Source organism: Dunckerocampus dactyliophorus, chromosome 5 (assembly GCF_027744805.1).
Source record: "Dunckerocampus dactyliophorus isolate RoL2022-P2 chromosome 5, RoL_Ddac_1.1, whole genome shotgun sequence".
NCBI lineage: Eukaryota > Metazoa > Chordata > Actinopteri > Syngnathiformes > Syngnathidae > Dunckerocampus > Dunckerocampus dactyliophorus.
Genome location: NC_072823.1, coordinates 34,452,440 through 34,465,452, shown reverse-complemented (window position 1 = coordinate 34,465,452; position 13,013 = coordinate 34,452,440). Strand labels below are relative to the sequence as shown.

The 13,013-nt window shown below is 30.2% G+C and overlaps 1 protein-coding gene across 1 annotated transcript; it reads right to left on the bottom strand.

The window, feature by feature from the left end:
• Positions 1-7,754: 7,754 nt before the first annotated feature.
• Positions 7,755-10,228, bottom strand: LOC129181712 (uncharacterized). The gene is made up of 11 exons (XM_054777255.1): positions 10,165-10,228; positions 9,589-10,067; positions 9,489-9,515; positions 9,350-9,412; positions 9,218-9,280; positions 9,084-9,146; positions 8,939-9,001; positions 8,793-8,855; positions 8,684-8,723; positions 8,500-8,613; positions 7,755-8,388 (listed from the first exon to the last, which is right to left on the bottom strand). Exons 2-11 carry the CDS (start codon positions 9,679-9,681, stop codon positions 8,099-8,101), a joined length of 879 nt encoding a protein of 292 aa, XP_054633230.1. The 5' UTR covers positions 9,682-10,067; positions 10,165-10,228; the 3' UTR covers positions 7,755-8,098.
• Positions 10,229-13,013: the final 2,785 nt, after the last annotated feature.

Sequence of the window (13,013 nt, the reverse complement as noted above, 5' to 3'; positions counted from 1 at the left end):
ATATTTACACTTTATTCTGTAATATTTACACTTTATTCTCTAATATTTACACTTTATTCTTTAATATTTACACTTTATTCTCTTAATATTTACACTTTATTCTCTTAATATTTACACTTTATTCTTTAATATTTACACTTTATTTTCCTAATATTTACACTTTATTTTTTAATATTTACATTTTATTATCTAATATTTACACTTTATTTTTTAATATTTACATTTTATTATCTAATATTTACACTTTATTCTTTAATATTTACACTTTATTCTCTCATATTTACACTTTATTCTTTAATATTTACACTTTATTCTTTAATACTTACACTTTATTCTCTTAATATTTACACTTTATTCTCTAATATTTACACTTTATTCTTTAATATTTACACTTTATTATCCTAATATTTACACTTTATTCTTTAATATTTACACTTTATTATCCTAATACTTACACTTTATTCTCTTAATATTTACACTTTATTCTCTTAATATTTACACTTTATTCTCTAATATTTACACTTTATTGTCTTAATATTTACACTTTATTCTCTAATATTTACACTTTATTCTCTTAATATTTACACTTTATTCTCTAATATTTACACTTTATTGTCTTAATATTTACACTTTATTCTCTTAATATTTACACTTTATTCTCTAATATTTACACTTTATTCTCTAATATTTACTCTTTATTCTCTTAATATTTACACTTTATTCTCTTAATATTTACACTTTATTCTCTAATATTTACACTTTATTCTCTAATATTTACACTTTATTCTTTAATATTTACACTTTATTCTTTTAATATTTACACTTTATTCTTTAATATTTACATTTTATTATCTAATATTTACACTTTATTTTTTAATATTTACACTTTATTCTCTAATATTTACACTTTATTCTTTAATATTTACACTTTATTCTCTTAATATTTACACTTTATTCTTTAATATTTACACTTTATTCTTTTAATATTTACACTTTATTCTTTAATATTTACATTTTATTATCTAATATTTACACTTTATTTTTTAATATTTACATTTTATTATCTAATATTTACACTTTATTCTTTAATATTTACACTTTATTCTTTTAATATTTACACTTTATTCTTTTAATATTTACACTTTATTCTTTAATATTTACACTTTATTCTCTTAATATTTACACTTTATTCTGGAATATTTACACTTTATTCTCTAATATTTACACTTTATTCTCTTAATATTTACACTTTATTCTCTAATATTTACACTTTATTCTTTAATATTTACACTTTATTCTCTTAATATTTACACTTTATTCTCTTAATATTTACACTTTATTCTTTAATATTTACACTTTATTCTGTAATATTTACACTTTATTCTGTAATATTTACACTTTATTCTCTTAATATTTACACTTTATTCTTTAATATTTACACTTTATTCTCTTAATATTTACACTTTATTCTCTTAATATTTACACTTTATTCTTTAATATTTACACTTTATTTTCCTAATATTTACACTTTATTTTTTAATATTTACATTTTATTATCTAATATTTACACTTTATTTTTTAATATTTACATTTTATTATCTAATATTTACACTTTATTCTTTAATATTTACACTTTATTCTCTCATATTTACACTTTATTCTTTAATATTTACACTTTATTCTTTAATACTTACACTTTATTCTCTTAATATTTACACTTTATTCTCTAATATTTACACTTTATTCTTTAATATTTACACTTTATTATCCTAATATTTACACTTTATTCTTTAATATTTACACTTTATTCTCTTAATATTTACACTTTATTCTCTTAATATTTACACTTTATTCTCTTAATATTTACACTTTATTCTCTAATATTTACACTTTATTCTTTAATATTTACACTTTATTCTCTTAATATTTACACTTTATTCTCTAATATTTACACTTTATTCTCTTAATATTTACACTTTATTCTCTAATATTTACACTTTATTCTCTTAATATTTACACTTTATTCTCTTAATATTTACACTTCATTCTGTAATATTTACACTTTATTCTCTTAATATTTACACTTTATTCTCTTAATATTTACACTTTATTCTGTAATATTTACACTTTATTCTCTTAATATTTACACTTTATTCTGTAATATTTACACTTTATTCTCTTAATATTTACACTTTATTCTCTTAATATTTACACTTTATTCTTTAATATTTACACTTTATTCTTTAATATTTACACTTTATTCTCTTAATATTTACACTTTATTCTCTAATATTTACACTTTATTCTCTAATATTTACACTTTATTCTCTTAATATTTACACTTTATTCTTTAATATTTACACTTTATTCTCTTAATATTTACACTTTATTCTTTAATATTTACACTTTATTCTTTAATATTTACACTTTATTCTCTTAATATTTACACTTTATTCTTTAATATTTACACTTTATTTTTTAATATTTACACTTTATTCTCTTAATATTTACACTTTATTCTTTAATATTTACATTTTATTCTTTAATATTTACACTTTATTCTCTTAATATTTACACTTTATTCTTTAATATTTACACTTTATTCTGTAATATTTACACTTTATTCTTTTAATATTTACACTTTATTCTCCTAATATTTACACTTTATTCTTTTAATATTTACACTTTATTCTTTTAATATTTACACTTTATTCTTTAATATTTACATTTTATTATCTAATATTTACACTTTATTTTTTAATATTTACATTTTATTATCTAATATTTACACTTTATTCTCTTAATATTTACACTTTATTCTCTAATATTTACACTTTATTCTCTAATATTTACACTTTATTCTTTAATATTTACACTTTATTCTTTTAATATTTACACTTTATTCTCTAATATTTACACTTTATTCTCTAATATTTACACTTTATTCTGTAATATTTACACTTTATTCTCTAATATTTACACTTTATTCTATTAATATTTACACTTTATTCTGTAATATTTACACTTTATTCTCTTAATATTTACACTTTATTCTGTAATATTTACACTTTATTCTCCTAATATTTACACTTTATTCTTTAATATTTACACTTTATTCTCTTAATATTTACACTTTATTCTCTTAATATTTACACTTTATTCTGGAATATTTACACTTTATTCTCTAATATTTACACTTTATTCTCTTAATATTTACACTTTATTCTCTAATATTTACACTTTATTCTTTAATATTTACACTTTATTCTCTTAATATTTACACTTTATTCTCTTAATATTTACACTTTATTCTTTAATATTTACACTTTATTCTGTAATATTTACACTTTATTCTCTAATATTTACACTTTATTCTTTAATATTTACACTTTATTCTCTTAATATTTACACTTTATTCTCTTAATATTTACACTTTATTCTTTAATATTTACACTTTATTTTCCTAATATTTACACTTTATTTTTTAATATTTACATTTTATTATCTAATATTTACACTTTATTTTTTAATATTTACATTTTATTATCTAATATTTACACTTTATTCTTTAATATTTACACTTTATTCTCTCATATTTACACTTTATTCTTTAATATTTACACTTTATTCTTTAATACTTACACTTTATTCTCTTAATATTTACACTTTATTCTCTAATATTTACACTTTATTCTTTAATATTTACACTTTATTATCCTAATATTTACACTTTATTCTTTAATATTTACACTTTATTATCCTAATACTTACACTTTATTCTCTTAATATTTACACTTTATTCTCTTAATATTTACACTTTATTCTCTAATATTTACACTTTATTGTCTTAATATTTACACTTTATTCTCTAATATTTACACTTTATTCTCTTAATATTTACACTTTATTCTCTAATATTTACACTTTATTGTCTTAATATTTACACTTTATTCTCTTAATATTTACACTTTATTCTCTAATATTTACACTTTATTCTCTAATATTTACTCTTTATTCTCTTAATATTTACACTTTATTCTCTTAATATTTACACTTTATTCTCTAATATTTACACTTTATTCTCTAATATTTACACTTTATTCTTTAATATTTACACTTTATTCTTTTAATATTTACACTTTATTCTTTAATATTTACATTTTATTATCTAATATTTACACTTTATTTTTTAATATTTACATTTTATTATCTAATATTTACACTTTATTCTTTAATATTTACACTTTATTCTCTAATATTTACACTTTATTCTTTAATATTTACACTTTATTCTCTTAATATTTACACTTTATTCTTTAATATTTACACTTTATTCTTTTAATATTTACACTTTATTCTTTAATATTTACATTTTATTATCTAATATTTACACTTTATTTTTTAATATTTACATTTTATTATCTAATATTTACACTTTATTCTTTAATATTTACACTTTATTCTTTTAATATTTACACTTTATTCTTTTAATATTTACACTTTATTCTTTAATATTTACACTTTATTCTCTTAATATTTACACTTTATTCTGGAATATTTACACTTTATTCTCTAATATTTACACTTTATTCTCTTAATATTTACACTTTATTCTCTAATATTTACACTTTATTCTTTAATATTTACACTTTATTCTCTTAATATTTACACTTTATTCTCTTAATATTTACACTTTATTCTTTAATATTTACACTTTATTCTGTAATATTTACACTTTATTCTGTAATATTTACACTTTATTCTCTTAATATTTACACTTTATTCTTTAATATTTACACTTTATTCTCTTAATATTTACACTTTATTCTCTTAATATTTACACTTTATTCTTTAATATTTACACTTTATTTTCCTAATATTTACACTTTATTTTTTAATATTTACATTTTATTATCTAATATTTACACTTTATTTTTTAATATTTACATTTTATTATCTAATATTTACACTTTATTCTTTAATATTTACACTTTATTCTCTCATATTTACACTTTATTCTTTAATATTTACACTTTATTCTTTAATACTTACACTTTATTCTCTTAATATTTACACTTTATTCTCTAATATTTACACTTTATTCTTTAATATTTACACTTTATTATCCTAATATTTACACTTTATTCTTTAATATTTACACTTTATTCTCTTAATATTTACACTTTATTCTCTTAATATTTACACTTTATTCTCTTAATATTTACACTTTATTCTCTAATATTTACACTTTATTCTTTAATATTTACACTTTATTCTCTTAATATTTACACTTTATTCTCTAATATTTACACTTTATTCTCTTAATATTTACACTTTATTCTCTAATATTTACACTTTATTCTCTTAATATTTACACTTTATTCTCTTAATATTTACACTTCATTCTGTAATATTTACACTTTATTCTCTTAATATTTACACTTTATTCTCTTAATATTTACACTTTATTCTGTAATATTTACACTTTATTCTCTTAATATTTACACTTTATTCTGTAATATTTACACTTTATTCTCTTAATATTTACACTTTATTCTCTTAATATTTACACTTTATTCTTTAATATTTACACTTTATTCTTTAATATTTACACTTTATTCTCTTAATATTTACACTTTATTCTCTAATATTTACACTTTATTCTCTAATATTTACACTTTATTCTCTTAATATTTACACTTTATTCTTTAATATTTACACTTTATTCTCTTAATATTTACACTTTATTCTTTAATATTTACACTTTATTCTTTAATATTTACACTTTATTCTTTAATATTTACACTTTATTCTTTAATATTTACACTTTATTCTGTAATATTTACACTTTATACTTTAATATTTACACTTTATTATCTAATATTTACACTTTATTCTCTAATATTTACACTTTATTCTCTTAATATTTACACTTTATTCTCTAATATTTACACTTTATTCTCTAATATTTACACTTTATTCTCTAATATTTACACTTTATTCTCTTAATATTTACACTTTATTCTCTAATATTTACACTTTATTCTCTAATATTTACACTTTATTCTCTTAATATTTACACTTTATTCTCTAATATTTACACTTTATTCTCTAATATTTACACTTTATTCTCTTAATATTTACACTTTATTCTCTAATATTTACACTTTATTCTTTAATATTTACACTTTATTCTCTTAATATTTACACTTTATTCTCTTAATATTTACACTTTATTCTCTAATATTTACACTTTATTCTCTTAATATTTACACTTTATTCTCTTAATATTTACACTTTATTCTCTAATATTTACACTTTATTCTCTTAATATTTACACTTTATTCTGTAATATTTACACTTTATTCTCTTAATATTTACACTTTATTCTTTAATATTTACACTTTATTCTCTTAATATTTACACTTTATTCTCTAATATTTACACTTTATTCTCTAATATTTACACTTTATTCTCTTAATATTTACACTTTATTCTTTTAATATTTACACTTTATTCTCTTAATATTTACACTTTATTCTTTAATATTTACACTTTATTCTCTTAATATTTACACTTTATTCTTTAATATTTACACTTTATTCTTTAATATTTACACTTTATTCTCTTAATATTTACACTTTATTCTCTAATATTTACACTTTATTCTCTTAATATTTACACTTTATTCTCTAATATTTACACTTTATTCTCTTAATATTTACACTTTATTCTGTAATATTTACACTTTATTCTCTTAATATTTACACTTTATTCTCTAATATTTACACTTTATTCTCTAATATTTACACTTTATTCTCTTAATATTTACACTTTATTCTGTAATATTTACACTTTATTCTGTAATATTTACACTTTATTCTCTTAATATTTACACTTTATTCTCTTAATATTTACACTTTATTCTGTAATATTTACACTTTATTCTCTAATATTTACACTTTATTCTCTAATATTTACACTTTATTCTCTTAATATTTACACTTTATTCTTTAATATTTACACTTTATTCTTTAATATTTACACTTTATTCTCTAATATTTACACTTTATTCTGTAATATTTACACTTTATTCTCTTAATATTTACACTTTATTCTTTAATATTTACACTTTATTCTGTAATATTTACACTTTATTCTTTAATATTTACACTTTATTCTCTTAATATTTACACTTTATTCTCTTAATATTTACACTTTATTCTTTAATATTTACACTTTATTCTTTAATATTTACACTTTATTCTCTTAATATTTACACTTTATTCTCTAATATTTACACTTTATTATCTAATATTTACACTTTATTCTCTAATATTTACACTTTATTCTTTAATATTTACACTTTTAATATTTACACTTTATTCTTTAATATTTACACTTCACCCACTGGTGAGTGAGGGTCAGCCTGGCATGTCGCTGGCGTTGGCAGACCAGCCGGGTGTCCACTCGTCCCCCCCGAGACACGGAGGTCCAAAACCATGGCCACGCCCACACCCTCTATGGTGCCGGCGGTGCGGATGAGTGTTTTGCCCAATGTCCGGTTGTGCCACAGCTGGAACAGGCGTCGCCATCTCGTCCCTCCCGCGCTGTGGCGGTCCCGAGTCACATGGTCGGCCATGTATCCATGGTGTGAAATAAAAGATGGGTGTGGCCAACTTCAACACAACTTTATTGATTACAAAGAAAGGACACGCCCGCCGGCATCCAGTATGTTGGCATCACATCCAGAATGATCCATTAGCAGGGCACATGGTTGGCAAATCATGACAACATTTCAAGGGAACAAATAGAAGCTAGCATGTTAGCAATAGCCTTCCGTGCCAACACAGGAAGAGGGCGGGATGTTGGCAAACAGTCCCTTTAGGAAAACAATACAGAGCAGAATACGAGTAAATATGACAAGCGTTACCAGTAGGGGGCATCAGCCACACGCCACCTGTACGCCCTTCAATACCCATAAACACACGTGGAACGTTAGCCACACGATATCATGGAATACACATCAAAGCATCCATCCCATAGCGATACTGCCCTGATATCCCTGATATCATGGATGGATGCGCCCGCCCCCACTTTACATGGGATGCACCAGGAAGCCACTGAACACGTTAGCCCAACCAGATGTAAGTCCATCGTCACTATAAGTATAGACATACACCTTGTCTTCATGCTCCAGGTCAACCATCCTGCTGTTGGAGGCCATGTAGTCCTTCCCTGGGATCTCGGTGTCGTCAAACATGTACATCAGCCACTCTCTGCTCCCATTCTTCTTCTCCTTATACACAGCTAGATAAATCATCTTACCAGCTGATTTGTAGGTCAAGGTGAAGAAGTAGGCGCCCTTGTAGGGGGCTGTGAAAATGCCTGCAGGGGGACAATCACACCTTCATTAGTGCCCCCCCCCAGTGGTGCTGTCAAAGAGGTAAGGAGCTATGAAGAAATGCTATGCTAGTTAGCAGTCAGGTGGCATCCTACCTGTGTTGGCATCATAGGCGTTACCCATGTTGGTGGGCACCTCGCCAAAGATCACCTTGTTATCACTTGTCTTTTTGTCGCCCCCTACTGCTGCAAACCACACCTTACGTTTGTCTGCAGGACACATCAGGTGTCAGGTCATAGGTCACCTACACTCCTATGACCTTTACCCTTTCTCACCTACCTGACATGCCATCCAGCTTGCCCACACGTGTGGTTAGATCCTAGAAGTACAAGAGTAGAAGTACTACTGCAGTACTTGCTAATCAAGTACCCAGGTGTGTTTTATCTACCTGAATGGTGATGTGGTTTGTGGTCTCCGCAGTCATCAGGTGGTCCACACGTGCCTTTAGATCCTATGAGAGTACATGTTGTATGTAATACTGCAGTACTTCCTGTCTATACATCCTAATCAAGTACTCAGGTGTGTTTTATCTACCGGAATGGTTTTGTTGTTTGTGGTCTCCGCAGTCTTCAGGTGGTCCACATGTGCAGTGAGAATCTAAAAGAGTACATGGTGTAGTACTACTGCAGTACTTGGTGTCTATACATGCTAGTCAAGTACCCAGGTGTGTTTTATCTACCTGAATGGTGTTTTCATTTGCAGTCTCTGCAGTCTTCAGGTGGTCCACACGTGTGGTTAGATCCTATGAAAGTACATGAGTAGAAGTACTACTGCAGTACTTGCTAATCAAGTACTCAGGTGTGTTTTATCTACCTGAATGGTTTTGGTGTTTGTGCTCTCTGCAGTCATCAGGTGGTTCACACTTACAATCAGATCCTAGAAGTACAAGAGTAGAAGTACTACTGCAGTACTTGCTAATCAAGTCCCCAGGTGTGTTTTATCTACCTGAATGTTGATGTGGTTTGTGGTCTCCGCAGTCATCAGGTGGTCCACACGTGCCTTTAGATCCTATGAGAGTACATGTTGTATGTAATACTGCAGTACTTATACATGCGTGTACATAGAAGTGTCCAGGTGCTTTTACCTTGGCGGTGTCTGTCTCTTCCTCCACCTGTGGGAGTGTACACTGTGGGTTATACTGCAGTACTTTCTGTGCATGTACAAACTGTATGAAGGACACGAACATCACGGGAATGAAATGCTGTCATCGTGAGGAGAAGGAACGTTGGTGTGGGGAAGTATTTCCTCGGCGCACCGCTCGATCGTGGTGAAATCATGACCAACGCTGAAGCGCCTCCTCCCGACTAAACACAGGCTGGAACCTCCTCTTACGGAGCGTGAATGGAAGCTAGCCGGGTTAGCTTGGTTTAGCATGCTAGTGGGCTGCCTGATATGCAGGTGATACATGTACACAGTCAGGAACTACCTTCCTGTCACGTGTCACCATGAACAACTAACATGGATTCATCCATTCATTCCTGCAGCGCCAGTTAGTTTATCCTCATCAGTCATCAAGATGAAAGCTGCATCTGCGTGTGGAGCTTGAAACGCAAGCACCAATCAGGATGGGAGCGACAATGTCAGCTGACCCGTGTGGGCGACGTCTACAAAGCGACCTTTATGTAATCCACCCAAACGACCTTGGCCATCTACCGCTAGCTTGCTATTGACCTTCACATGGAAGTGTTAGCAGATGTGCAGCAAGCGACCATAATATGCTAAGTTTGCAAAGCAACGCTGATCTGTATCTGTTCACCCACCTCAATGACCTGTATCCGTAGCTGGACTCCAATGGGCGGAGCTTAACCCCACAGTGGGCGTAGCTGAGCCGGAAAATGGGTGGGCCTTAAATCTGGACATTATTTTAACTCTGAAATGGCATGAATTGATCAGACCCGATAACATAGCTAGTTAGCTAGCTCGTTAGCTACACCAGTTAGCTGCACGTGCATCTTGTACGACTGAGACAGTCAATGCGTGAGTGACATAGCTAGTTAGCTAGCTAATTAGCTACGGCAGTTAGCACAATTGCATCTTATACGGTTGAGTCGGTCAATGTGCGAGTCACATAGCGAGTTAGCTACGCCAGTAAGCATAAGTGCATCTTGTATGGCTGAGACGGTCAATGCGTGAGTTACATAGCTAGTTAGCTACACGTGCATCTTGTACGGCTAGGACAGTCAATGCGAAAGTTACATGGCTAGTTAGCTACACCAGTTAGCTAAACGTGCATCTTGTACGGCTGAGACGGTCATTGCATGAGTTACGTAGCTAGTTAGCTACACCAGTTAGCTACACGTGCATCTTGTACGGCTGAGACGGTCAATGTGCGAGTCACCTAGCTAGTTACCTAGCTAGTTAGCTACGCCAGTTAGCTACACGTGCATCTGGTACGACTGAGACGGTCAATGTGCGAGTCACATACCTAGTTAGCTACAGCAGTTAGCTAAACGTGCATCTTATACGACTGAGACAGTCAATGCGAACGTTACATAGCTAGTTAGCTACGCCAGTTAGCATAAGTGCATCTTGTACGACTGAGACAGTCAATGCGAACGTTACATAGCTAGTTAGCGAGCTAGTTACCTACGCCAGTAAGCACAAGTGCATCTTATACGGCTGAGACGGTCAATGCGTGAGTTACATAGCTAGTTAGCTACGCCAGTTAGCTGCACATGCATCTTGTACGGCTGAGAGAGTCAATGTGCGAGTTACATAGCTAGTTAGCTAGCTTGTTAGCTACACGTGCATCTTGTACGGCTAGGACAGTCAATGCGAAAGTTACATCGGTAGTTAGCTAGCTAGTTACCTACGCCAGTAAGCACAAGTGCATCTTGTACGGCTGAGACGGTCAATGCGTGAGTCACATAGCTAGTTAGCTACGGCAGTTAGCTAAACGTGCATCTTATACGGTTGAGTCGGTCAATGCGTGAGTTACATAGCTAGTTAGCTCTGCCAGTTAGCATAAGTGCATCTTGTATGGCTGAGACGGTCAATGCGTGAGTTACATAGCTAGTTAGCTACACGTGCATCTTGTCCGGCTAGGACAGTCAATGCGAAAGTTACATAGCTAGTTAGCTAGCTAGTTAGCTACGCCAGTTCGCGACACGTGCATCTTGTACGGCTAAGACGGTCAATGTGCGAGTTACATAGCTAGCTAGCTACGCCAGTTAGCTACACGTGCATCTTGTACGGTTGAGTCGGTCAATGCGTGAGTTACATAGCTAGTTAGCTAGCTCGTTAGCTACGCCAGTTAGCTACACGTGCATCTTGTACGGCTGAGACAGTCAATGTGCGAGTTACATAGCTAGTTAGCTAGCTTGTTAGCTACACGTGCATCTTGTACGGCTAGGACAGTCAATGCGAAAGTTACATTGGTAGTTAGCTAGCTAGTTACCAACGCCAGTAAGCACAAGTGCATCTTGTACGGCTGAGACGGTCAATGCGAAAGTTACATTGGTAGTTAGCTAGCTAGTTACCAACGCCAGTAAGCACAAGTGCATCTTGTACGGCTGAGACGGTCAATGCGTGAGTCACATAGCTAGTTAGCTACGGCAGTTAGCTACACGTGCATCTTGTCCGGCTAGGACAGTCAATGCGAAAGTTCCATAGCTAGTTAGCTAGCTAGTTAGCTACGCCAGTTCGCTACACGTGCATCTTGTACGGCTAAGACGGTCAATGTGCGAGTTACATAGCTAGCTAGCTACGCCAGTTAGCTACACGTGCATCTTGTACGGTTGAGTCGGTCAATGCGTGAGTTACATAGCTAGTTAGCTACATCAGTTAGCTAAACGTGCATCTTGTACGGCTGAGACGGTCAGTGCATGAGTTACATAGCTCGTTAGCTACACCAGTTAGCTACACGTGCATCTTGTACGGCAGAGACAGTCAATGTGCGAGTTACATAGCCAGTTAGCTAGCTTGTTAGCTACACGTGCATCTTGTACGGCTAGGACAGTCAATGCGAAAGTTACATTGGTAGTTAGCTAGCTAGTTACCAACGCCAGTAAGCACAAGTGCATCTTGTACGGCTGAGACGGTCAATGCGAAAGTTACATTGGTAGTTAGCTAGCTAGTTACCAACGCCAGTAAGCACAAGTGCATCTTGTACGGCTGAGACGGTCAATGCATGAGTCACATAGCTAGTTAGCTACGGCAGTTAGCTACACGTGCATCTTGTCCGGCTAGGACAGTCAATGCGAAAGTTCCATAGCTAGTTAGCTAGCTAGTTAGCTACGCCAGTTCGCTACACGTGCATCTTGTACGGCTAAGACGGTCAATGTCCGAGTTACATAGCTAGCTAGCTACGCCAGTTAGCTACACGTGCATCTTGTACGGTTGAGTCGGTCAATGCGTGAGTTACATAGCTAGTTAGCTACATCAGTTAGCTGAACGTGCATCTTGTACGGCTGAGACGGTCAGTGCATGAGTTACATCGCTCGTTAGCTACACCAGTTAGCTACACGTGCATCTTGTACGGCTGAGACAGTCAATGTGCGAGTTACATAGCCAGTTAGCTAGCTTGTTAGCTACACGTGCATCTTGTACGGCTAGGACAGTCAATGCGAAAGTTACATTGGTAGTTAGCTAGCTAGTTACCAACGCCAGT

Bases quoted from the DNA above. Each gene is read 5' to 3' on its own strand.
- LOC129181712 (XM_054777255.1), bottom strand. From the start codon at position 9,681: ATGATTTCACCACGATCGAGCGGTGCGCCGAGGAAATACTTCCCCACA. The intron at 9,281-9,349 runs GTAGATAAAACA...TTGTACTTCTAG, and splicing joins CAAACCACATCAACATTCAG to GATCTGATTGTAAGTGTGAA. The intron at 9,002-9,083 runs GTAGATAAAACA...GTACTCTTTTAG, and splicing joins CAAATGAAAACACCATTCAG to ATTCTCACTGCACATGTGGA.